At 50.3% G+C, this 26,975-nt stretch overlaps 1 protein-coding gene and 1 non-coding gene across 5 annotated transcripts in view; both read left to right on the top strand.

Annotated features, from left to right (window-relative positions):
- RAB11FIP4 (RAB11 family interacting protein 4) overlaps positions 1-7,898 on the top strand; it is a 119,368-nt gene extending 111,470 nt beyond the window's left edge. For all 4 annotated transcript variants that reach the window (XM_049859662.1, XM_049859666.1, XM_049859664.1 and 1 more), the window contains one exon: positions 278-7,898. In XM_049859662.1, the coding sequence (XP_049715619.1) occupies positions 278-394 (117 nt within the window). In that variant the 3' untranslated portion in view covers positions 395-7,898. The remainder of the gene's footprint in view (positions 1-277) is intronic.
- Positions 7,899-19,320: 11,422 nt separating this feature from the next.
- Positions 19,321-19,392, top strand: TRNAT-CGU (transfer RNA threonine (anticodon CGU)). Its single transcript has one exon. It is a non-coding gene; the product is annotated as a tRNA-Thr (tRNA).
- Positions 19,393-26,975: the final 7,583 nt, after the last annotated feature.

Consider the following 26,975-nt stretch of genomic DNA (forward strand, 5'->3'; position numbering starts at 1 on the left):
CCAGCTGCTCCTTGGAAACCCTAGAGGGCAGTTCTACTCTGTCTTATAGTGTGCTATAAGTCAGAATTGACTTGACAGCAACGAGTTTGGTTTGGTTTTAGATGGGAGCTGAGCCACTGCCATAGTCTCTTGTCCTAGCATCCGAGTCCTGAGGTTGGTCTTGGGGCTGCCTTGCCCCCGGCCTCCTGAGTGTCTCTGTCCTTGGCACTGGCTCTTCTGCAAACCTGGGCCCCCTCCACAGCCCCACCTCTCACTGTTTCTTTCCCGTTCCCTTCAGCTAATGGAAGCCCTGAAGGAGCAGGAGGAGATCAACTTCCGCCTGAGACAGTACATGGACAAGATTATCCTCGCTATCCTGGACCATAACCCCTCTATCCTGGAGATCAAACACTGAGACAAGGGGGCTGGCTGCAGAGTGGCCTTGGGACCCAGGGACCATGGGGCAGACCCTGCCTGAGGTGCTGGCCCAGAGCCCGGGCCTCACACTCACACTGTAAATGGATCTCTGGCCACCGTGTGTGACGTGTACTGGTGTATGTGTGGGACAGCCTGTGTCCGAGCGTGGGGGTGTGGCTGCGGGCTCTGCTCACGGCACGTGGATGATGCCTGCGCCGTTAGGTGTTCATGCACTTTGTAATACCTTTGCAAGGGGCAGAGGGTGCTGGAGGTGGGAGGTGGCAAGGTCTGCTCTCATGAGTTACTGTAATAACAAGAACTGGATGCTTGTGTCTTAGATACTGGATAAAATGATTCTACCTCTGGGGATAGGGATGAAAAACTACTCTGAGAGAGGCCCTTTTATTTTATTTTATTTTTATTCCCCCTGGGAGTAGGAGCAAAACTATCATCTCTTCTGGAGTTTGAGTGCTCAACAGCTGTGTCATCGCCAACTTCTTTGGCCTGGATCAGGCCACCTCTCAAGCCCAGGGGTTCAGGCTCAAAGGGGAAGAGGGTGCTCCCCAAGCAGGGCCCACTGTCCAGGCGCCTCTGTGTGCCACGTGTTCAGTGTGACCAGAGGATACGGATTTGCACAGGACCTGAGGCTGCAGAATACAGCTTCACTCTGCAGAGTTCCTGGCATTTTTTATGTTCTCCAGGCACTTCCTCAACCCTGCTTACCTACCTCCCCTTTCTGTTTGTTTTCTTTTTAAGACAATGAGAAATAAGCAGCACTCACTTGGGTGTAAAATGAAAAGAGAAAAGGGGGTCGATGGATGGGTGTGTCCGTGGCATCTGTTGGCATCGAGCAACCAAATAAGTGAACTTCGGGGAGGAGAGGAGTCCACGTGCCTGTCAGTTCCTCCCCACGGCGACATTTTAAGAGTGAGATGCAGGCCTGTGAGCTGGCCCTGTTCTCCAATCAGCTTGATGATGGCAGGCTTTAGGTTTGGTTTTCAAAATCTAAGCTCTGGGCTCAGCTGGGTAACAAGAGCCCTTTGTTCCATTTTGAGAAACACACCTTATTCAGTTCTCAGCCAGGGGGATGAGTGCCTGCTGGTGGGGGGAAACACAGCTGGGGAACCCTTAGTCTTCCATCCTCTGACACTAGAGATTTTTAATGTGCTCTTTTGTTCTAGACACGTGGGGTACTGTCTTAGTTAATTTAGTGCTGCCGTAACAGAAATACCACAAGTGGATGGCTTTAACAAACAAATTTATTTTTTCATAGTTTAGGAGGCTAGAAGTCCAAATTCAGGGTGCCAGCTCTAGGGGAAGGCTTTCTCTCTCTGTCTGCTCTGGAAGAAGGTCCTTGTCTCTTCAGCTTCTGCTTCCAGGTTCCTTGGAGATCTCCATGTCTTGGCATCTGTCTTAGGCCATCTCTGCTCACTCACTTGTTTAATCTCTTATATCTCAAAAGATATTGACTCAAGATACACCCTACACTAATCCTGCCTCATTAACATAACAAAGCCCATTCCCAAATGGGATTATAATATAACCACAAGCATAGAGGTTAGGATTTACAACCCATATTTTGGGGGGATGTAATTCAATCTGTAACATTACACTCTTTGACCCCCCAAAATTCATGTCCTTGAGACATGCAAAACACATTCACCCCATCACATCATTCCAAAAGTCTTAAGTCAACTCCGAGTCCAAAATGAAAACAAAACTTAAAAGATTTGGAAAATCATTGTACAAACTAAGGACATGTGTCCTAGAACATGTGTCTAAGGACATGGCTGCACAGTCTTCTGTTAAAGAGTTTAAGCCTATGACTGATGGATCTAACCAACTACCACAGCAGAAAACCCATCAGCTTAGACTGAAGGAGATACAGAAAGAATGAGAGGAAAGAATGCTGTTTGCCTCTTGGATTCTACAGGCAGGAAACAGGCCAAAAGAGTTACATCTGTTATCCTTCAAGAAAAGAGAAGGACCATCCCTGGAGCAGCTCAGAGATCAGCAGAACTGTTGGAAGGAGCGCAGGAAGCAGGGCTGCGTTGGTTTCCTCCAGAGCCCACAGAGAGAGAGCCTTCCCCTAGAGCCGGCACTCTGAATTCAGACTTCTAGCCTCCTCAACGGTGAGAAAATAAATTTGTTTGTTGAAGCCGTCCACTTGTGGTATTTCTGTTTTGGCAGCACTAGGTAACTAAAAGAAGTACTTTCTTTGAGTTTTCTAGTTTGTCTTAATTTTATATGGCTTGTGATTCGTTTCCTTCACCCAAATACATGTATAAGCATGTATGGTCTTATTTTTCCCCCTGCAGTTTTTGTCTTCTTCAGCACTTCTAGTATATAAAGGAAGGTTTGGGCATGTTGGGGAGGGGAATGCAGGGGCGTGCAAAGAGAAGAGAGGGTGGGAGAGGGTGAAGAGGGGACTTGAGGATGTGGGTATGTTCCCCGCTCGCGAAGGCAGGGCTGTGGCCAGGACCAATCTTCATTCCAACCCAGTCAACTTTTGCTTCCGTTAGCCTTCAGTGATTTCTTTTTTAAGCATATGTGTAGGATTTGTTTCATGCTGCAAATAAAGGGGCTGAATTGACTGACCCCTGGCCTAGTCTACCTGTTAGGGGTGGCCCCAAACCTCTGGATCAGACTTCTGGGAGTCTCAACCCCTTAGGACACTGGCCTCCCTGGCTCCCTCAGGGTCTGAGATACAGGCAGTAGAAAAGAAGCATGAGGAGTGGGCCTCTAGAGAATTCGCCAATAGGAAGGAATGACCATGAATTAAAGGAAAGACGATGAATCAGAACGAGGCGTTGGCCTGGGTTTGCATCAGTAGGGGTCCTGCAGAGAGTCTGCCAAGGTTAAGGGATGGGCCTCGTGTGTGAGAGGGCTCACCCCAGGGAAAGGAAGTTTTAGATAAGCCTTTTGTATATAAAATTTTATATGCTCCTTAGCTGCCTGGGTAATGCAGTGGTTAAAAGCTCAGATGCTAACCAAAAGGTCGGCAGTTTGAATCCACCAGCTGCTTGTTGGAAACCCTATGGAACAGTTCTGCTCTGTCCAGTAGGGTCCCTATGAGTCAGAATCAGCTCCGCGGCAACGGGTTTTTGATTTTAGCTGCTTTAGGAGTTCCTGAGTGGCACTAACGGTTAAGCACTTGACAGCTAATCAAAAGGTTGGCAGTTTGAAGCCACCCAGAAGCACTTTGGAAGAAAGTCCTGGCAGTCTGCTTCCAAAATGTGACACCCTTGAGAACCGTAGGAGCACAGCTCTACTCTGAAGCGCCCGTGATCACTATGAGTGGGAATCAACTTGACAGCAACTAATCTGGTTTGGGGTTTTTTAGCTGCTTTGGTGTGAAATTCCAGAGAAGGCAGCAGTGGCCTGAGTTAGAGTGTCACACATAACAGCTAGCCAGCACCAGGCAGAAATTCCTTCCTAGCACAGCCAGAGGGAGGAGGGCAGGAAAGCTGTCGGCCTGCGCCGTTCTACCCAGTTCTCCCTCGAGGGGGCGCCGCGGGGACGGACTCCTGGCCGCGTGCAGTGCGGAAGGATCCCTGGAAGAGGGCAGTCCGTGGTTCCCAGACCTGGGTGGGAGGTTGAATCCCGTGTAACACAAACCTGAAGTTAAAGGCGACCTTCTTACTTTCTTCAGCCAAGAAACGTTTCTTATCAAACCTAGTCTGTCAAATTGGCTTTTTAAGATCGTTTTCATTATCTTCGGGGCTTGAAAGCTAACCTGAATGGGGGAGGCAGATGCCCCAGGGGTCCCAGACCCACCGCCCCTGGGCAGGTTCCAGAGCTTCGGGGAAAAGAAGGGGGTTTCTTCAGTGTTTTCTGACTCTGTTTTGTTTTTTAGTTGGGAGTTGAACTTCCATAATACGCAGTGTGCCCATTTAAAATTGAACTTCAGATAAACAACAAATATATACATATGCGTATATGTATATAAAATATATATATACAGGTATTTTAGTGTATGTTCCATGCAGTATTTGAGACATATTTAAAATGGAGAGATCCTTAAAAATTCTGAAGACTGGGCTGAATCATCAGAGGTTTGGGTTTAATTCATGTAGGGTGTGGCCAAGGCATCAGGAATTTTAAGGGCTCTGCAGGTGATTCTAATTCAACTGTGTGTCAGTGCGGGTTTGTTGTTAAACCTGGCAGCCCTACCAGGTAGGGATGAGAGTCTGAACTTTAGTTTTCTTGGGGCGGGAGTAGAGGGGGCCCCTGCAGTAGACTCCCATTTTACATGACACTGGGCTGTCCTTGCATTCAAGGGGAAGTCAAACCGAACTGGCTGAACCAGCCAGTGGGTTTTCTGTATCTAGTGGGTTAGTAGAAAAAAGGAAGACCCTCAACGAAGTGGATTGACACAGTGGCTGCAACAACGCGCTCAACCACAATAGCGATTGTGAGGATGGCGCAGGACCGGGCAGTGTTTCATTCTGTTGTGCATGGGGTCACTGTGAGTCCGAACTGACTCGATGGCACCTACCAACTACAACAACAATAGAAAAGGAAGCAGCTTCTGGTTCATCTAGGCCCTATTCCGTGGGAGCATATAAGAAATAAAAGTTCTAGTGAAAATAAGACTTTATTGTTTGAACTGGCCAGACCCAAGTTACTTTATTTTAGTACTGTAAATTTGTAGCTTTGGTGGAGAATTGTCAGAGGGAAATTCCTTTTTCTTGATCTTATTTCTGACCCATGAAGAACACAGATAAAGCTCGGGAACCTCCCAAAGCACAAAGTCCTGAGTAGGGGTACTGCGCTTTGGCGGTGTGTGGACTTGCCTGGAGAGACCTTTGTTTATTTATTTTTAAATTTTTATTGTGCTTTAAGTAAAAGTTTACAAATCAAGTCAGTCTCTCATACAAAAATTTATATACACCTTGCTATATACTCCTAATTGCTCTCCCCCTAATGAGACAGCACACTCCTTCCGTCCACTCTCTATTTTCATGTCCGTTTGATGGAGAGACCTTTAAATCTAGGTGATTGGGCTGGGCCCCCAGAGGTTCTGGTTTTATTGTGTGGGGTGTGGCTCAGGTATCAGGATTTTTGAAGAGCTCGCAGGTGATTCAGGTGTTCAGTCCAAGGTTGAGACCACTCCATCCTAGAAGTTTGCTGGCCAGAGGTAGAGAAAACAAATGGCCGTTGGGCTTGTTAAGGCAGGTGCTGAGTAACAACAGCAAGTTGTACTGCGTTCCAAGTGGCTTTTCCTCTTTCACCATCCAATGATGAGAAGTCCTTTTGTCCCCAGGATGGGAGGCCAGATGCTATCAGGAGCTGGTGGACCCAGCTGTTCTTACCAGCTTGGAGGTTAGTAATCCTGAGTGGATAGGCAGAATCTCTGCCTAATGTTGGGGGAGTCAGTGGGTAACACGTATTGGGATACATTGGCCACGGGTCCTCGTGGTACAGGAAGGCACAGTGTGGGTGCTCCTGTTACAGTGAAGGTTTTAGTAACCCACATAGGCCTCCAGAGGCCAGGAGAGCTGGGTAAATGAAGACTTTTTGTGCCCTGTGTGAACGTGTTAATGCATTAGCAAGTTCAACCTAAAAGTTAACGCTAGATGTGACTGTGACGGGGACGTTCGGGTGGTCGCTGTGTCAAGGTTGCCTGGCAGAATCATGGGGGGCTGAAGTGGCTTCTGGGCTGAGGAGAGGGACCATTTAGGACTTCATGGCAGGCGTCCTCCATGGGCTTTCTTACCCTGCCTTTCCCTTTGGGAGGCATCGCCTCCCCCCCCACGCCCCATAGGGTGATACTTCAGGCTAGTGACACTGAGGCCTGCCCCGCTGACCAAGGGACCACAGCTCCCTGGTGACTGAGCAAGTCCCTTCCCCACTGCTGACTGTAGGGGCCTCTGGGTCCTAATGTCTTGTTCTAGCTGAGGTGTGCGTGAATGGAGCAGGAAGCAGGAGTGGCCTGAACCGTGGGTCTGCCCTCCCTCCTCGCCTGGCAGGGCAATACGAGGCCCTGCTGCCATATTCTTTGTTGCCTGCTCAGGAAAATAGGCTGCTTTCCAGAAGGGTTTGTTGCTAAGAGCGTAGACCCTGATGGAACACGATGCCACCATCCTTACTGCGCATGAGGCTTCCCACGTGATGTGGCGTTGGTGCTGCAGGGTTGACGTTGTGATACCCATCTCTTTCCATTGTGGCCGTAACATAGGAACGTCTGTCTGGCAGCCACCAGCAGGGGTGCTGGCAGCCACCAGCAGGGGTGGTGGTGGCCGAGGATGGCATCCCAGGGCCACTCCTGCAGGATCTCTGTGCTGTTGTCCTGGGGTGACCCTGCCACCTGCTAGGACCTGTCTGCTTTGCTGTGCTTCACAGGCCATGTCTTTGCATGGTTTGGGGTCTTTGTCCTTGTGCCTTCTTCCCTAACACCACTGTACAGGATCTCCCAAGTTACCCCTGCCTTCTTTTCTACACCTTCTCTTTTACCCTGGCCTTCCCGAGCCCTGTAAATGCACATACAGCGTCCCACTCTGTCCCCATGTACCAGCGGCATGAGCCGAGTGACACAGAGACCTGCTCCCCTGGCCAGGCCTCCCAGCACGTTTATCCATGGGAGCCAGCCTCCACTCCCCTTTCACTCACTCAGCCATGCAGACTGGGTAACTTTGTACACAGTTTGTTGTTCTTGTAAGTTTGGGGGCCTAGGACCCACTTAGTCCCTCACCCAGCCTGTGCCTACTTTAGAAGCCTTGCATCCCAGAAAAGAGTAACATTTTGTCAAGCAAACGCTCCCTCGAACCTCTTCCTGTGTTAGTGTCTGTACTTGTAGAAGGCAGCCTGCACCTTTTTAACCTGGGACCTTGGCCCTACCAGGGATACCACGGGGTCTGCAGCAGCTACATGGCCACCTTGGAGGACGCACCCCCAACCCCATCCTCCAGAGGAAGTCCCGCTGTGTGGCTCCGGGTGCTTGGCATTGGGGTCTGGGTTTAGGGCCATCTGGTGTCCAGAGCAGCTGGGACGCCAAGTGGGCAGAAGGAAGAGGTTTTTGTTGCTGCCCCTGCCTGCCATTAACAACTGCCAGGCTCTTCCTTGTGTGCCGACGGTGCTCAGGCCAGAGTGCTATTCCATTCTCGACTGATCTCAAGACCTCCATTAGACCATGCGTCACTGAGGACTTGATCAGGCCCACTGGCTCCCTTCCTTCCAGTTGTTCTGCTCTCGGCTGACTCTCCTGGGGCCACATACCAACAGGGTTTGTCAGGTGGCTTCTGAGTTTCCTGGGGTTCAACTTGACTGCCCCAGGAGCCTCCATCTGAGAATGCACTTGGCTTTGGGGCTGGGGTGGGGCCTCCACCTCTAGGCCCCAGTGTGGGGAGAGTGTGATGTGAGGGCACAGGCTGCATCCTAGGGGCCTAGCTCTTTGCCACCAGCCTGCTTCTGTCCAAAAAGGACAGGCTCTCAAAGGCAAGGCTCTTCCAGGGAACTGTAATGTACAGACCAAGGTGTAAATAAACAGTTTGCTTTTCTTGCCTGACTTAAAAGTGAGTTTCTGTGCTGGGGGACCAAGGGAGGAAGAGGTGAGGCCTGGTTCCAGAGCTGTGGGACCAGACAGCCTCAGTATGGGATTCCCCCGGGGTGGCCAGTGCTGTCGTCCAGGGCAGGGTAGAGCAGGGTGCCCTAGGTTTAGCCACTGCCCCTAGGAGAAGTCGTATAATGCCACTGCTCCAGCCGTGGGGTTCTGACAATGTTTGAGAACTTTGTCCTCCCTGCAACCATTTTCTCTTTCCCACAACGTTCTCCCAGGGGCCTCTGCTTGCTCTGGGCACTCTAGTGGTGCCCCAGTGCCCACACTTCCTCTCTCCATGTCAGTCCCCATGACTTGTCTAGGTCACAGGCCCAAGTCTTCCACTCCAGCCTGGTGTCTGACTGCCTGGCCTCTGCCAAGCCGTAGAGTCCCAAGGTGACCCTGGGTTGGTGGGCCCAGGTCCCCACCTTGTCTGTCTCTATTTATCCTAGGATTTTAGATATCAAAAGGGCTTCACGAGTCACCCAGGCCCAGCACCTGAAGATGAGTCTGCTTGCCCTCTTGGCCCAGACCCTCAGGACAGGCAGAACCAGAACCCTCCAGCTCCCAACACAGGCCCCTGTGCCATGGGCAAGCCGGGCAGACAGGTCCCCCACTTACTGGATGTACACAGCCTCCTGTGCTCACAGGGAGGCCGTCTTCCAGTCCTGGGAGCCGTGTGTTCTGTGAACCCCTACTCCCTCCTTCCTCCTAACGCTCCTCCTTCCCTTCCCAACTAGGACTGCCAGATGCAGAAATAAAAATACAGGACATGGGATTAAATTTGAAGTTCAGGTAAACAAATACTTTCATAGCTAAAGCATGCCCCATGCAATACTAAAAAAAAAAAAAAATTCATTGTATATCTGAAATCCAAATTTAACTGGGCACCCTGCAGTCTGTCTGGCAACCCTGTTCCCAACCCTTTCCTGACCTTTTGAGGGGGGTTGCCCCATCCTCTGAACCCTGGAAGCCTATATTAGAAGCTTCACCATCTAATTCTTTCCTTGCACCACCACCTCTGGTCCCTGGCTCTTGGCCCTGGCCTGCAGGGTGGAGGATGGAAGCTTCTGGCTGAGCCACCCCGTCTCCCTCGGGACAAGACCTGCATGAAGGTGGTGGGACATAACACAGGTGCAGTGAAAGCTGGAGCCCACCAAACAGGATGTTTGGACAACGGGGGGTTGGTTTTCTGCCTCCATCTCAGTTTAGAAGCCAAGTTGCAGCTTCCTCAAAGAGGAGGGGACCACGGCATTTAGTTCTGTTAGAGAAAGGGAGTGAACGTTTTCTGAGCACCTGCTCTCTGCTGGATAGTTTGCTGACCTCATCTGAGCTGCCCTGCCCAAATAGGGGCTCTTCTCCCTGTTGTACAGTGGGATTTAAGGCCCCTTGAGGTACAGTTCAGTGGTAGAATTCTCCAGTGAAAGCCCTGTGGCTCACAACGGGGAAGTTGCAGGGGACGACTCTGAGCACCAGCTACATGTCAAGCACAGTGCTGGGGACCAAAAGGCAGGCAGCATATCAGGCCGATAACCTTCCACCTCAGCTCCTGGAAAACATGGACAGGTGTTCAGGATAAGAAAGAAACGTTCCCCGCCCCCCGCCCCCGCCGCCCCCCGAGCTGAGAAGCACCTAAGGCTGTTGGCTAATGTTTGCAGAGTAGTGCCCTGTTTATAGGTGGAGACGCTGCGGCTGGCCAGGTCAGAGGCTTGCTCCAGCCCCACAGGTTTGAAGCTGGAGGTCCTGGTTCAGAGAGTTCACTCAAACACTACACCTTGTGGGACTCTAGAACCTTGGGATTGGAGAGACGGGCATCAACCCCAAGCTCCTCACCCTGCAAGGAAGCTCTCTACAACACCCCAGTCAGTGCTTCCCACCCCCTGCTTGCACATACCCCATGGCCAAGATCACTCTCGCTCACAAGGCCCGTGTTCTGCTGGACTTTTCCAGACACTTGTTCTGTGCAGCCTATCAAGAATCTGCAGAGCTTGACCGCCAGGTCCCATCCCACCCTGCTCCACCACTAGTAATGTGTCTCTTGTCCCCAGTTTCTGAGCTCTAACCTTGGACCCCAGTTTTTGAAATAGACTCCTTCTCATAGCTCGCCACTACTTTAAGACTGGTCCCACCTTCCCCAACACAGCCATCTAGAAGCAAGTGGCCTCCCCCAATGCTCCTGCTTGCCTTTCCTGAAGCTGCAGCCCCCGTGCCCCCCACCTCGGGGAGTGTGTGGAGATCTGGAGCCCCGAACAGGCTCAAAATGACTTAACATGTGGGTGAGCTCAGTGTAGCCAAGGAAGTGAGGGAGGGAGTAGTGGTTTCTGGGGCCTGGGATGGAGGCAGGAGATACCATATACCCCAGTATCAAACTTATGATTTATTAAGCTTTCACAATCATTAAACACTAGACATTTTCTAATTTCTAAACATTTAGGCCTGATACCCTGCCTAGCTCCCACCCAGCATCTCCATGGAAGAAAGCCTTGGTAACCTGCTTCTGTAAAGATTATAGCCAACAAAACTCTTTGGAGCAGTTCTGCTCTGTAATACATGGGGTCGCTGTCAGTCAGGGGCTGACTTGACGATGGCAGCTAACAACAACCCTGGAGTTACTGAGTAGTCAAGGTATGGGGTGGGGATCCCATAAGTATGTGTTGACTCGCCTCCCCACAAAGGCCCTTAATGAAAGTGTCTCCCATATTGAAGGAGATCTGTGGAACTGCCTCAGTTTACCGTTCTGGAGAGAGGTGGGAGCAAGCACTGCTTGGGGGGGGTGGTCAGGCCTTCCATACAGGTGTGGTCCCCACTCACCTATCTCAGAGAAAATTTCCTGAGTTTTTACTCTTACGAACAGTGTCATCCCTACGCCCTCTAAAGGCCACAGATCCCACAAAGGTGTGTCATCCCATCCCAATGGCTGTACCAGGTACTCACCTGAATGGTACATAACAACAGAGTCATCTGCTGCATTCAGGCCAGAGTCTTCCAGATGGGTCAAAACTACCGGGGCATGGAAGTCACCCAACCAACCAAGGAATATCTACTGGGCAACAACTGTGTGTGCCAAGCTCTGTGCCAGGCACGAGGGGTTGGTACAGAAAAGACAACAAGAGGCCTCATCCTTCCAGGGCACACGGGAGGCAATTCTGACTCCCTGAAAAGTGAGCAGCACTGGGGTAGGGGGAAGCGGCGGGGATGGGCACAGCTATAGGAACTGGGGCAAGGGGACTGAGCCTAGCTTGGGATCAGAGATGACTTCCCCAAGGAAGCAGTGTTTCAGCAGAGCCCTGAAGGGGTGTAGGCTCCAAGATGAACCACCTGTCGGGGGACTTGCAGAAAGAAAGCCCAGCCGGTTCAGGGCACTGAGGCTAGGAGGTGGCCTAGAAGTGAGGCTGGCGTGGAGGGACTACAGCCAGGCCAGGCAGGGCCTGGTGGTCCAAGGGTAAATTTCATTCATCCGTCAAGCAAATGTTCCATCAGTGCCAACAGATGCCGGGTGTAGGACTAGGCCATGCAAAAGGACACACCAGGCTGCTAACCAAAAGGTTGAAGGTTTGAGTCCACCCAGAGGTGCCTCAGAAGAAAAGCCTGGTGACCTACTTCTGAAAAATCAGCCATTGAAAACTCTATGGAGCACAGTTCCACTCTAACACACATGGGGTCACCATGAGTCGGAGTCGACCAGACGGCAACTGTGTAACTATAGGGCTAGGTGATGGGCATATGACAGTGACCAAAACAGACATCTCCTCACCCTCAGGGCACAGGGAGTTGCCAGGGTGCACTGAGTGGTTCCCAAGCTTGGCTGCATATTAGAATCACCTGCCGGCGGGGGGGGGGGGGAGGCGTGTTAAGACCACACCTAGGCTAGGGCCCCACCCCAGTAATTAGGTTGGTCAGGGGTGGGGCTTGGGCACTGTTTGTTTTTTTTTTTTAAACTCCGGAGTAGATTCCAGTGTGCAGCCAGGAGTGATAGCTACTGGTGTGTAACAAAAACCGGTTGCAGTTGAGTTGGTTCCGACTCATGGTGACCCTGTTTTTGTCAGAGTAGGACTGTGCTCCATCGGGTTTTCAATGACTGATTTTTTGGAAGTGGATCACCAGGCCTTTCTTCTAGGAGAACCTGGGTGTGCTCAAACTGCAGACCTTTCTGGCAGCAGCTGTGCACTTTAACTGTTTTCATCACCCAGGGACTCCAGGGTATAACAAATCAAACACCAAATGTGTTGTCGTAAAGTCAATTCCAACTCGTGGCAACCCCAAGGGGCCTGAAATCATTTGAGGAGTCAGGGGAGGCTTCATCTGAAACCTGAAAGATAAGGAGACAGCCAGGAAAGGGAGACTGGGATGGAGGTGGGAGGGGAAAGAGTGGCACAGAGAGAGGGAACAGCAGAGACAAAGGCCCTGAGGTGGGAAGGAACTAAAAGCCAGAGAGCAAGGCCATGGAGACCACCGAAGAACTTTAAACCAGGAGTGGCCTGGTCAGATCTGTGTTTTAGAATGGGGCAGGCAGACTGCTGAGGTGCAGTGAGAGACTACAGCAGCCTGGACTCACCAAGACATGGTTGGAGCTGAATGAGAATTTAGAGTTAGAATCACCAGGTTTTGGTGCTCACTGGATGAGGAGGACAGGTCTTTCACAGCCTGGCTGGGACGGTCTACTCCAGCTGACCCATCTCTCCAGAAAATGTCTAAACTATGCCTGAAGAGAGGAAAGATCCATCTCAAAACAAAGCTTCGGGCTCAGGGCCCAGCACCGTTAACCACAGGTCCAGACACCCACCTGTGGTCAGTAGCTAGGGGCGCCCGTGAGGGATGAGGCAGGTTCCTTCTTGGTCAGTCCATCTGGCTGTGTGCCCTTGGATTCCCAACCCTGGGGAAGCAGGATGTGACATCCTTCCTCCCCTTCGCTGTTCTCCCCTCACCGCCCCTGTACCAACGCAGCGCCTGGCCTACAGGCAGCATTAACCAGGTAGTTTATAATTGCTAACATTTATTTAAGGCTTACTAAGTGCTTTGCATGTTGTCATGGATTGAATTGTGTGCCCCCAAATATGTGTCAACTTGGTTAAGCCGTGATTCGTGTGGTTGCCCTCCCTTTTGTGATTATAATTTTCCTATGGGTTGTAAATCCTAATCTCTGCCTGTGGTTAATGAGGCAAGATTAGATTATGTTAAAGAGGATTAGATGGAATTATAACACCTTTACTAAAGTCACATCCTGATCCAAAGTAAAGGGAGTTTCCCTGGCGTGTGGCCTGAACCACCTTTTATCTTACAAGAAATAAAAGGAAAGGCAAGGGAACAGAGAGTAGGGGACCTCATACCACCAAGAAAGCAGTGCTGGGAGCAGAACACCTCCTTTGGACCTGAGGTTCCTGCACTGAGATGCTCCCTGACCAAGGGAACACTGATGACAAGGACCTTCCTCCAGAGCCAACAGAGAAAGCCTTCCCCTGGAGCTGACACCCTAAATTTGGACTTGGAGCCTACTAGACTGTGAGAGAATAAATTTCTCTTTGTTAAAGCCATCCATTTGTGGTATTTCTGTTATAGCAGCACTAGATAACTAAGACACATGTATTGGGTCATTTAATCTTGGTAAATAGAAGAGTCATCCCTGAGCAGGACTTGACTGTCTTGCCCAAGGAGCAAGTTGCTCAGAGCAGGGAGGGGTCACCGCAGGCTGGGAAGGCTTCATGGAGGAGCCAGGACATGCACTGAGCCCTGGAGTCTGGGTCAGGTGTCCACGAGCAGAGAGATTGTAAAGAGGGCACAGCAGGTGGTAGGGGCACAATGGGAGCAAGAGCATAGAGGTGTGAATGTGTGGGGAGCAAAGCACTGTGGCATAGGCCTGGCCTGCCAGGTGTGCCTTAAGGTGGGCTGAGGGGCTCAGTGGTCCTCTAGGGCCCAGGAACTCAGGAACCAGCTTCAAGCCAGTTCTTAGTAGAACTAACCAGGATGATAGGGGTGGGGCTGCAGGAAGTTCCCCCCACGCACGACCCATCCCTCACTCCAGGTCCCAAGCTCCAAGCTCTGACTTTGATATGGGCCTCTGACTCAGGGTCGATGACCTTAAACAGAGTAGAACAGCCCCATAGAGTTTCCAAGGAGCGCCTGGTGGATTTGAACTGTCAGCCTTTTGATTAGCAGCCGTAGCACTTAACCACTATGCCGCCAGGGTTTCCAAAAGAAGTGCTAGTGATCCTGAACAGTCCAAACCAAGAGAGCAAAGGTACTGAGGTCTGAGCCCACTGCCTGCAGCCTGTTTGACGGTAAGCCCAGGGGAGCCCATGGGATCCCTAACTCCTGCTTTCTTGCCCAGCTGGCCCCTTCTGGGGAGAACAAAACGTGATCATATTTCAAAACTGGTTCCCCCAGCCCAGCTTATCCAGTCCAGCAGGGTACTCCTAGATGGAAAGCCAGACTCTGCCAGTCTCTGGCAGCCCCTGGGCCAGATCCTCAGTCCTCCAGTATGCAGTGGGGGGTGTTGTGAACATAGACTCAGGAGGCTTTAGGGCTGGAAGGAGTCTGGAAGAGTGTCTGGGCAGTCCGACCTGTCCCACTGGAGATGGCCTCAAGATGAGTTAGCATTTTGAGATGGGAACGGAGAAGATCCGCCTTGTATCTCTACATTCTCTGTAGGATCCAGGCCAGGGCTGAATACCAATCAATGTCTACACTCAAAGACCCACAGTGCCCTGCCCCAAGCCATAAAGCCAGTGAATGGCTGGTGTGGTAGAGTCTCTAAAGACAGTCACCATGGATTTATTCCTTCCCTTTTGTACATGCAGGCCACCCCTCATTGAGAAAAAAGAAAAAAAAAGGAGTTTATTTCCCCTCCTCTTGAGGCTGGGCTGGCTCCATGATTGTTTTGACCAATAGATGTGGCAGAAGTGATGTTCTGGGACTCCTGGGTTTCTGCTTTAAGAGGACTAGCAGCTTCTGCTTCTTTCGTCTTGAAATGCATCTTCTTGGAACCCGGAGGCCATGCTGTGAGGAAACCCAAGTAGCCACATGGAGAACTGAGGCCCCCAGCCAGCAGCCTCAGCTGAACTCCTAGCCAGTGCCAGCCATGTGCATGAGGCCATTTTGAGCCTTCCAGCAACCCAGCACCCAGCTAACACCAGGTGAAGTGGAAGAACTGCCTGGTCAACCCACAGAACTGTAAGAAATAATAATTGTTTTAAGCCACTAAGTTTCGGGTCATTTATAACATAGCGATAGATACTTAAAAAACAGCAAGTCTTCCACAGTTTGCTCTCTACCAGGCTTCCTCCCAGAAAATCTACCACCCCCAAAACGAACCCACACAAGCAGGACCACCCCGGGGAATGACTCAGTTCTTCAGCGCACTGACCTCAACCAAGAGGATCCCTTACTGTCCAGGAGCAGCATGGAAAATCCTGACTGTCCACAGCACCAGGATCATGTTCAGGCAAAGACAGACCCAGGAGGCTGTAGCTGCTTGGGGGTAATGCTCTCGGAAGCTTCTGAGTGTTTGGGGGGTTTGAAGAGGCCTGGTTTTATTAAGCCCCTGATGCACCTGTACGCTCTCCCTGACCCTTTAAAGTTACACAGTTAACCTTTAAGCATTTTATTACGAGTAAATCCCAACAAGTGGAAGGCAGGAAAAGGCCACTGAACTGCCTACAGAGAAGGGGAAAGAGAGAAAGACAGAGCAGTGTGCTGACCTTAAGTATGAAAAACAATCTAACCTAAATGTCCAGAATTATGCCTATAACACTCTCCAAAAGGTTCAAGTTGCATTGGCTTCCTCCTCCCCGTTAACAGCAGCCTTAATTTAGAGCTTTCAATGCTGGCAAGGGGGTTGTGAAATCTGAACAAAGGAAAAAGTGTCAGGTTGCTGCTCTATTGCACTTAAGGAAAAAGAGTCAAGAAGCATTTCACTGCCCTGTTAACTTTAGCAGTGAGTAATGAAGAAGCTTCTTCAATTTTTAATTAAGGCAGGGCTGTGACTCATAGTCAATGTTCCCATTTTGTTGATGAGGAAACTGAGACTAAAGGGCAGCTAAGAGAATGATGGGCGTGGTCCCTGCCACCTTCATGGAGTTTTTAAAACACATGGACAATTTTAACTACTCCATGCAGATAACCACCAGCCCGCCAGCCCACAAAAGGCGTGTAAGTTGTATGTAACTGACTGTATCAATGTTGCTGTGTTAACAAGCCACTGTCAAAACGTAGTGGCTCACAACAAGAACAATTTCTTATTCCCAGGATTCTGTGGCTAAGCTGGGCAGTTCCTCTGTTGGGTCAGCCTGGATTCAGTCATGCAGCTGTATTCAGCTGGAGGGTAGGCTGGGCTGGAAGGTCCAAGATGGCCGCACTGGCCTGTCTGGCTGGTGGTGCTGGCTTCTATCTTGCAGTAGCTAGACTGCCTTCCTTATATGGTGGTCTCCAGGCAGCGTCCTAAGACAGTGAAGGCAGAAACTACAAAGCCTCTTGAGGCCTAAGCTTCAGAACCTTCACATCACTTCCACCACATTCTAGAGGTCAAAGCAAGTTGAATAGCCAGTTCATACATGCAAAGTGGGAAATAGGCTCCACGTGGGGATGGGAAAAATCGTGAGAAGTTGTGGCTGCATTTCACCTACCAGGCCTCCCTATTTAGAACTGCAACCCTTCTTCCCCATCCCCAGAACTCGCTATCCTTCTTTTCCATCTTATTTTTTGCCCTAGTATTTACCACCTTCTGGCACACTAGGTTTAAGAATGGAAGTTCCACAAGGGCAGGGATTTCTGCTGTTTAGTTCACCGCTATAGATCCAGCACCAAGAACCGTGTCTAGCACACAGTAAGTGCTTAGTGACGATTCACTGAAGAAATGAATGACTGGATGGTCTTAACCACCATACCACATACTGGTGAGTACAGCTTCATTTCTGCTGTCTAGGAGCTCTGCTCTGGGATTAGCTCCCATCTTTTGGTCAAGTTTTAGAGCATCTTTGCCAATGCAAAATCTCTACATTAAAATGGTACACATACATTGAGAAAACAGAAGTTAGAGCACATGGGAGTGCAAAATCAGGCTCCTGGGCCTACCCAGCTGAGAAGCAGACATGGATGGGTCCATGGTGACCTCACCAAACAGCAGCTGCAGTGTGGCCCAGGATCGATGGTGACTCATAGAGGAAAGGATTAAAGATCTACTTTTAAGGACCTGGAAAACACTTATTATTCAATGGTGAGAAAAATCAGGACACTATAAAATATACAAATGTGTGTAGATGAGTCTGATTCTCCTAACTATAATACTTTATTCATCAAATTGATAAAATACTATTATTTTATGTTCCACTATGAAGGAGCCCTGGTGCCACAGTGGTTAAAGCAATTGACTGCTAACTGAAAGGTCAGCGGTTCAAAACCACCAGCAACTCTGCAGGAGAACGACATGGCAGTCTGCTTCTTTAAAGATTTACAGCCTTGGAAACCCTATGGGGTTGCTATGAGTTGGAATCAACTGGATGGCAGTCGGTTTTGGTTATAAAGGAAAAAAAATTATTGTCAATTAATTGTAAGATTCCATCAATTGAGATTAGTTATCATCTTGATTTCCAGTTTATTAAAATTTGAAAAAGCCATGCATTTCGGAATCAATGAATCACAGTGTTTTACACACACACACACACACACACTGTACTTCTCTCCAGTGGGAAGATTTCAGGTCCTTTGAATTCTCTTTATGCTTTTAAAAACTTTCTTAGGTTGTCCAAAATCTCCATAGTCTATACTTTTTAAAAAGATTTACAAGCTAGGAAGGATGAATTTGGTGGCGGTGGCGGTGGAGTGGGTGGTGGCAGAACTGGCCTGGTTTGTGTCCCCTCCTGTAGGGATCGGCTGGTACACAGGAGGGCTAGGCACTCAGGGAGGCTGGCATTCGGTCACCCCCTCCCTGTCCCCAGTGGGCATCAGATCCTTGCCCCTGAGAGGTCCTCCTCCCCACCCATCCCCTTCCACCTGTCTCCTGGAACAGGCCACACGCCAACTAAGTACAGAGGGGCCCCCCTTTTTTTTATTTCGAGAAAATAAAAGATCCACAAAAAAGCATAAAGAGTAACTAACATAATAAGCACTCATGTTTCCACCCCCACCCCCCCACCAAGCGGCTAATTTATTTGCTTTGCCTCTTTTAGAGAATAGAAACATTACCAAGAAAGTTAAAGTCCCCTCTGTCCCCGACCCCATCTCCCTCTCTCCTTTATGTTCTTCCAATAACTGTTTCTACTTTTACATAGTTTGTGTGAGGTACCTTTTACTTTACCAAATGGTATGTCTTGTCCTACATCTTGCTTTTTTAAATCACATGTGCTTTTGCACTCCGTCCATGTTGATAACCATTCTTTTAAGCCTCGATCATTCCTTTTAATAGCTATCTAGTGGTCCACGCTATCCGATTCGTTCGTTCTTTTTCTGATGCACTTTGAGATTGCCTCCACTTGTTCACTCTCACTAGCAACGTCTCCACGAACACCGCTGGGTTGACACCCTTTGTGCGCCCACATCGGTTCATCCTGTACAAGGTCATCTTGTCTAAACTGCTATCGAGAGTCTACTCTGCACAATAACCTGTGCCAGGGGCTGGGGCGGAGGAGGGGGCGAGAGGAACCTGGGGACGGTTTTGCTTACACGACCCGTGCAGGGGGTCGGCGCGGACAGGTCACCTCCCCTTGTCCCCGTAGTCTGAGCCCTGTTCCTCCCCGCTTCCCGCACCTTTCTCGCATCCTTCTCCGAGCGCCAGCCCCGGCCATGCCGGCAACGCCCATCTTCTTGGGCCTCCGTGCACTGGGCCCGAGCTCCCCGCGCTGCCAGCGTCACCTGCCGACGGAAATGACCCGGCCAAGGTCACTCGGCCCGGGCGCAGAGCCGAAACGCTAGCCCCGGACCCCCGGTCGTGGCTTGCTCCTCGGCCGCCGTCTCCGCTTCCGCCTCCGTCGTGAGGGCGCTGGTCGCGGTTTTTCTCCGTCTCCGGGCTCTCGTTCCTCCGCCGCAGGAGACGCGGCTCTCGCCTCCGCCCTTTTTCGAGTCCCCTGCCTGCCTGCCTGCCTCTTCCCCGTCGGCCGCGCAGCCGGCCGCTTTCCGCTGGCGCCTTGCCCCTGGGGGGCTCTCGAGCCGGAGCAGGCAGGCCAGGCTCCAGCTAGTCCGCCGGTTCGGATCCAGCCGCCGGCCGGGCGCCGGCGCGGGCGCGATGCCTCGGGTCTGGGCTGGGCGCTGGGAGAGCGGGGTCCGGGCGGGGAGGTCTGGAGGGCGGGCCGCCGGGCCGGGGGCGTGGCCGGGGCGTGGCCGGGGCGGGCCCCCGCCCTCCCGCGCGCCCGCCGCCACCTCCCCTCCACTGAGAGCTTCCACTGCTCCCTCGGCTGTCAGGCGCGGTGGCCAAGTGGTAAGGCGTCGGTCTCGTAAACCGAAGATCGCGGGTTCGAACCCCGTCCGTGCCTAGGACTTGAGGTTGGGGGCTTGGCCGTGGAGCCGCGGTGTCCTCGTGTGTGTTGTCAGCTCCCGTCCTCCTGACGGTATCTTTTTACTTTTCGAATCCTGCTCGGAATTACAGCGACGCCCGTCAGTTCTGTCTAGACCAGCAGCGACAAGCGCAGACGCCGCTCCCGGCATGCGGGAACCCGGGGCCCACTGGGCGCGCGATCCGGCAGCGGCCGCCCGCGCTCCTCTAGCCCCTCTTCCCAGCCGCAGGCAGCCGTCGCCCCGGTGTCGCCGCGGGGAGGCACACTGAGGCCCGAGGCGAAGGCCCGCGCTCGGCAGTGCCGCCGCCGGCGGGGACTCGCGCTCCGCTCTTGCTGCCCGTGTGGCGGCCTAGGGGACCCGCTGGAGAGGACGCTCGAGTTTCTGGCGCGGTGTTTCCGGTTGCTCTTTTTTCGGTTTCGAGTGAGTTCTCCAGGCCGAACCCACCTCCCCCGCCGGCCTTCTCGTCTAGAAAGTCAACCACATCGTTCAGCTGGTGGGCACTGATTGCTTCCCCAGCCCTAGTGAACTGACCCATTGGATCTGGCTCCTGCCTGTAAAACCCACCGGCCTTCCTAGGCACTTATGACCTTCCTCAAATCCTCTCTAGGATAAACAGGCCCATTCGTGCTCCCGTTCGTGGACTCTCTTTTTGGTACACTCCAGTCTGCTGTCCCCCTCTTTAGGCTGTGTCACTCAACACAGAGCATACTACTCCAGACATAGGACTTCACCTCCCTTGTTCTTCCTCTCATACTTTTGTTAATGTGGCCCCAAATCACATCCTTTTCTCGAGGTCCCATCGCACCGATGACGGTGAGGAACTCTGGGTGAGTTGAATTTCAGTGGAGTCTCTTCGGGGCGAGTTCTAGGGTTGTCAAATACAGGACATGGGGCTCAGCAGCAGGAAAGTACTGACCTTTTCTGTAAGATTCCAATAAATGGAAGAAATGCTTTTGACCTTTGAAGGGAACGCTGAGCTGGGGTGTCAGCCCCATCACTGAATTTTTACTGAAATGCAAATCCAGGCCCTTTCTGACAAGTGCCTTCTTAGCCTAGACAGATTCCAGTTATTCAGGCATTAAAAAAAAAAAAAAAAAACTATTGCTGTCGAGTGGATTCCAACTCATAGTGACCCTATAGGATAGGGATTCCAAGGAGCACCCGGTGGATTTGAACTGCCAACCTTTTGATTAGCAGCCAGACTCAACCACTATGCCACCAGGGTTTCCTATTCAGGCACAGGAAGGGGAAAGGTTCTGGACTACTGGATATCACCTTGAATAGTGTCCCTTAATGTGGATCCCTGGTAAGGAGCTCAGAGGCTGGACGTTGGGTTTCCTAGAGCAGTTGAAGCAGAGAATTACACTCCAAGGGAGGGGAGCCAGCAAGCCAAGTTAAAGTCAACAAAAGAGGGTCAAGGTACAGAAGAAATCAGTATACAGATGTTAGGGAAACATCGGCCCCCAAATGTGAAGGGCCAGAGGTGGAGGGCAAATATGGACCCCAGTTCAAGGCCAGGGTGAGGAGATGACAGTGAAGGCAGTTCAGACACAAGCACCAAGAAGAACCTGGAAGAGAGGTCTTGAGACTTGCCTTGAAGGCTAATGGTTATCTACACTGATGTTACAGTCACAGTGGAAAAAGATGAATGCCTGCAACATCAACCCCGGAGCACCAATGTCACATGGGAAACCTAGTATGGTGAAGTTTCAGCAGGAACAGAAGGGACACCTCGTCTAGATACCTAGGCGGGGTTCATTGCATGACCCCATTTAAATCACTTAAGTTTCCTGGACTTCAAGTTCCTTATTTGCAAAATCTGAAGTTGAACGACATGTTTCCTAAATGCCTTATGGCCTGAAATTCTAAGTTTCTACCTCAGCACCTAGACCGTGGGAAAAGTGAGGGAACCTCAAGTCACCCCACCCAACTCTCTCGTAGCTGCCAAGGCGGTGAATCATAGTAACCCCTTTGACAGCCAGGCCTGGGCAATGCAACCTTGGGATGGAATCTGCATGACCCTGGCTCCCCCACCCAAAGAGTTATGATCAATCCTCCCTGATGGGCAGGGCTAGACCAATACCCCCTCACCCCCATCACCCATTTTCACTTGCTCAGTCCACCTCCCATTTGCACCCCCAGGTCTAGAACAGAACAGAGGGCCTCTGGTACTGTAGTTTGGGAGCCACAAAGGCAGACACAGTCATTTGTGGGCAGCTAAAACCTCCAGGATATTTTTAAAAATACAAACTAGGTTAGGCCTCTTCCTTCCTGTGCGTGAATATGATTTAACTTAAAAGGAGAATATGGCAAGTATACGTTATGCTGCATGCTGTCTGTTTTGGTCCAGTATTCCAGCCTGGAGACAGATCTGTATTTTAAAATCTTTTCACTGTAAGATGAAACACAGATTCAAAAATCAGGCAAATCAAAGGAATGACTGAATGACTTATAAAAGGGGACACCATTCACGTCAGAGAACTTTGCCAGATACCCAGAAGCCCTTCCATGTGCCCCTTCCTAATCATAACCCCTCCCTCCCACCGTAAGTAACCATACCCTCAACTTTTATAGTTATCATTTCCTTGCATTTTTAAGAAAGCCTTGGTGATGTAGTTGGATCCCGTTGTACATGGGGTCGCCATGATTTGGGGGTCAACTCAACAGCAGCTAATGACAACAGTTTATCTTTGATCATTTTTATTAATTACATGTCATTTAAGCTTTTTTATTTTTTTTAATCAGTAGGATTCTCCTCTTTCCCTTTCATTTCCCTTCAGTGTATCTGTTGAGGAAGTCAGGTCATTTGACCCATAGAGTTTCCCACAGTCTAGATATTGCAAACTCTTGGTATGGTTCAACAAGCTCCCTGTCCTTGGTATTTCCTGCAAATTAGCAGATCCAGAGACTGGATCAGAGTTAAGTTCAAAGCCTTTGGCAAAACCACTGGGTAATGAGTCACCTGGTTTCTTCTTGGGCCCCCTTTGTCTCCCACGTAGCAGGGAAGTCCCTTAGGCCCATGAGTGTCTCTCTCAGGCCTGTCACTCATGTCAATATTTCCAGCACCTAGTACAGAGCCCTGGCACAAGGTCCCTTCTGGGAGGGTCAGGGACTCTCCTCTGAGGTGACATCTTGGCTGGGTTCTGGAGGATGGATAGGAATTCACCAGCACATCACGAGATCCTGAGTACTTCTGCCGCAGCTCAGCCATCTTGGACACTCATATTTCTGATCTGGTTTGCAGCTAAGCAAGCAGAGATGCTGTTCGATGCCCTGTGGCCCCTTTAATCTGGAAGTAAAATGTGGCTTCAAAATAAACAAATACTCGTTTTGTATAGATAGCTTTATTAGCAAACCCTTAAGACTCCCCCATCCCTGGGGACAAAAATTACTAATTTGGAAAAATGAATGATAGGAATGAAAGCAACCATCCAACCCTCTCATTTACAGACCTAGAAACTGGCAAAGACAAGGGAGGTGGCTTTCTCAAGGTCACCAAGAAAGCTCGACCTTCACCACATAGATTAAGCTTTTTCCTGGAGGAGCACAAATCTGTTTGGAAAAGACATCTGCATTATTACCTTGACAGGAACCCAGGAGATGGCCTATCTCTTGCCAGCCTGGGAGCCAAGCTGGCACTTCACCTAATATTCATTCCTGATCAACAGGAAAAGCAAATAATTATGGGACTTGACTATGATATTCAGGCTTTGGGGACAGGGGAGGGACACAGACACACACTGTCATAGACTGGATTTCCCAGGAGGCAGACTCCTAGATGGAGTTTAGTGTACAGGATGTTATTCCCCCTGTGAAAGGATGGGAAGCAGGTGTGAGCAGAGGGAGAGGCCCCTTCCTCCCAGCACTCATTGGACATGGCTGCCCAGGAAGGGGCATGACCTCAGACTAGGTGGCTGTCTGCAGCTGAGGCTGTCTCTGAAGGGACTGGTAGCAGAAAGAGGTCTGTTGACAGCACTTTCAGCAGCTGGGGCAACAACTCCTTCCTTGAAGGGTAGTGCATCACAGTGACCCCCATACACACACACACACACACACACACACACACTTAATGAAAAGATTTAGTTACAGAAGGTGAGGGCAAAGATAAGACTCATGGCTGTGGCCAAAGGCTTAACCTCTGGACACAGAGCTGTAACGTTTTCCAGACACATACGCTTTCCTCAGGAGTCCCTGCGTGGTGTAAACAGTTAATTGCTCCATCCAGGTCAAAAGAAAGGCCTGGCTGAAAACCATATGGAGACAGTTCTATTCTGACACACATGGGGTCTCCATGAGTCAGAATGGATTGGAAGACAACTGTTTCCTTTGTTGTTGTTTTTGATTATTTTTTTACCCTACCCTCGGGGTAGGCAGTTCCAAAGGTCGGCAGTTCAAATCCACCACACACTCATTGGAAACCCTATGGGGCAGTTCTCCTCTGTCCTATAGGATCATACGAGTTGGGATTGACTCGATGGCACTTAACAACAACATAACAACCCTCAGGGGTACCACTGAAAGCCTTCCAAAGAATTCTGTGAGAGGGATGAGTGAGGTGGCTGGGACCCTGGGCCAGTATGGAGCATTGTGCGATCTCCCTTTCTAGGAGCTGCTGCCACCCTCAGCCTTACTCCTGGGGCCATGTTCAGAGGGCACAGCCCGAGCAAAGAGCATCAGACCACCTGCTTCTTCCCCACACACCCCTCAGCCCCTGTCCCGGAAAACTGAACTTGAAGGATAACCTTGACATTGCTGAGGTCACTATTACACCTAGAGAGAACTGACTCCTTGGTGAGGAATTTACCTCTCTGCTGTTCCTTGAAGGCTACATTGTGTCTTCTTCTCTCAAGGGAGCTGGCTTTTTATATGTCGGCTGAACGAATGAAGGAAATCAAAGTTTGGAGAGAGCAACGTCTCTTCCTATAGTTATAGAACAGTTGGATGACCTGGGAGAAGTCAAAGAGAAAACCAATCTCAATTTTTTCAGTGAGGAAACTGAGTCCCCTCCCACCCCCCCCCCCAAAACCTAAACCAAACCAGTTGCTGTCAGGTGGATTCTGACTCATGGCAATCCCATGCGTGCAGAGGTAAACTGCACTCCAGAGGGTTTTCATGGCTGTGAACATTCGGAAACAAATCACCAGGCCTTTCTTCCAAGGCGCCTCTGCGTGGGTTTGAACTGCCAACTTTTCTGTCAGTAGTAGAGTACTTAACTCTCTGCACCACCCAGGGACTCCAGCTGAGGCCCCAAAACTCAAAACGAGTCGATTGTGACTCATGGTGACCCTGTAAGACAGAGTAGGACTGCCCCCATAGAGTTTCCAAGGAGCACCTGGTGGATTCAAACTGTTGACCTTTTGGTTAACAGCCATAGCTCTTAACCATTATGCCACCAGGGTTTCCAACTGAGGCCTACAGGCAGGGAATTACTTATCAAAGCGTGCACTTATCGATCAGGCCCCAAGACTGGTGATCTCTGCATGGCTTTTTTGCAGTAAAGATTTCATCCCCAGCCTGTCTTTCTCCTGAGCTTTGCGGCACTCCCTCTTTGCAAAACATACGGGCTCAGGGAAACCAAATCCATGTAAATTGCCATCTGAGCAAAATACGCTGAGAAAACCAGCCCCATAGCCCCATACAAAATACTTCCGATTATTTGCAGCCCTTTTCTCTTTCTGGTCACCACCATCCTGTGTCTTCCATCAGAGCTCCTTCTCATTGATGGCAGAAAGTGACAAAAACCCAGTGCGATCCTGGCCGTAGAAGTAGAATCTGATGGGGCTGGATGGACGGAGCAGAGGACGTTTAATGGACAAAGCTCAGTACGGAGTGACCTTGGGTAAGTCATTTCATCTCCCCAAGCCCAGCCTCCCCATCTGTAAAACAGGGGTTCTCATTCCTGCCCCGCCACTTTACAGCCCTTTATGCACTGCTAGAGAGATGTCAGATGTTCATTGTTGGCAGAGAATCAATACCCTGTACATAGTGTTGATATTAAATAGCTGGCGTGGGTTTGGGCACTGGAGGCCACAGTGAATGTCTGCCCTCCTATCCTTGGGGGGATGTAGTTACCCTCTGAGAGGAAACTGGTGAAATCAACACATGTTGAAGGGAGTGCCTCTGCCACTCTCACTTAGGACCAGCAGGGGCTGCTGGGGAAGGTTTGGAGCAGCCAAGCTCACCCAGTGATGGCAAAGCTGGGTTCTCAGGCAGTGCGTGCAGGACTGAAGTTCATCCAGCACGTATTTCCTGAGTGGGAGCTATCTGCCAGACTATGGGATACAGCGGTGTATGAACAAGACAACAGTCCCTGTCCTTGTGGGCTGAGGGCAGAGATCAGCGGCAGGGAAACAGGTTATATTTAAAATAAATGAGTAAAATATCTGGCAAGTTAGAGGTGGTGGGAGCTACAGAAGGAAAAAAAAAATCTGGGATGGGGGATGGGTGAGGCAGGGGAGGGGGCTGCAATTTAAAATACGGTGGCCAGGGAAGGTCTAGGGAAGAACCTAGAATGAGGCAGGTCAGTGTCTCCAGCTCTCCTTGGGCAGAGAGGTCCTGCAGGCCCCATGGACTCTGGGGTTTGGTCCCCAAGGTTGGATGATCTCTCCCAGCCATGGAGATGGATGTGTACGCCAATCTGGAAAGGTAGCAGGGACATTAAAACTGTCCACAACAAGCCACCCCCATCCCTACATTAGGGCTCTGTGGATGGCTTGCTGAGGAGCCTGACTCCTGGGGGTCATTTCTGGACGCAAGAAGGGCAGAGTTGGGGAGGTAGAGAACACAGTGGGAAGGGCAAAACTGGTACAAATGATCTCCAGACTGGGCATTTCTGAGATGTTTACTTAGGAGGGCGGGATGAGGTGGTAGAAAGTGCCTTAGACCAGGCAGGAGTTGGAGGTGCTGGTCTCAGATCTATACTTACTGGCCCAATGATCCTGGCAAGTAATTTCATCTGTAAAATGGGGGTAATAATGACCTACCTTCCAGGGTCACTGTGAGATTGTAAGAAGTTCTCAGCACAGGGTCCTGGTACCTAGACGTTTCTCACTAACTGAGCTGTCAATATCATCATTAGGCCACATTCTCTAACGCAGTATTTCTCAAGCTGCAGGAGGTACCCTTAAACAGATTATGAAATCAATGTAACAGGTTACAAGCAGCATTTTCTTTTAATTGTGGTGAAAAGATACATTACAAAGCATACACCATCTCAACAATTTCTACATGTAGCATTTTTTTAATGGAACAAAATAGTATAACAAAATATATGTGAGTGTGTAAGAACTGTTTGTTTATATATGAATATATAAACATTTGTTTATATATTAATATAAGTATATATAAACATATATATACACATACCCCCCCAAAACCAGTGGCCATCCTGTCAATTCCGACTCTTGGTGGCCCCACATACACATATAGTACCAATATATATGTGTGTGTGTCATGGTGTAAAATGTATTTTCTACCGTGAGGCATGCCTAAAAGGGTTTGAAAGCCAAGTTCTAAGGCAGTGTTTCTCTAAAGACGGTTAGAAGGAGCGTTTTCCTACCTT

The sequence above is a fragment of the Elephas maximus genome, chromosome 19, assembly GCF_024166365.1.
Source record: "Elephas maximus indicus isolate mEleMax1 chromosome 19, mEleMax1 primary haplotype, whole genome shotgun sequence".
Taxonomy (NCBI): domain Eukaryota; kingdom Metazoa; phylum Chordata; class Mammalia; order Proboscidea; family Elephantidae; genus Elephas; species Elephas maximus.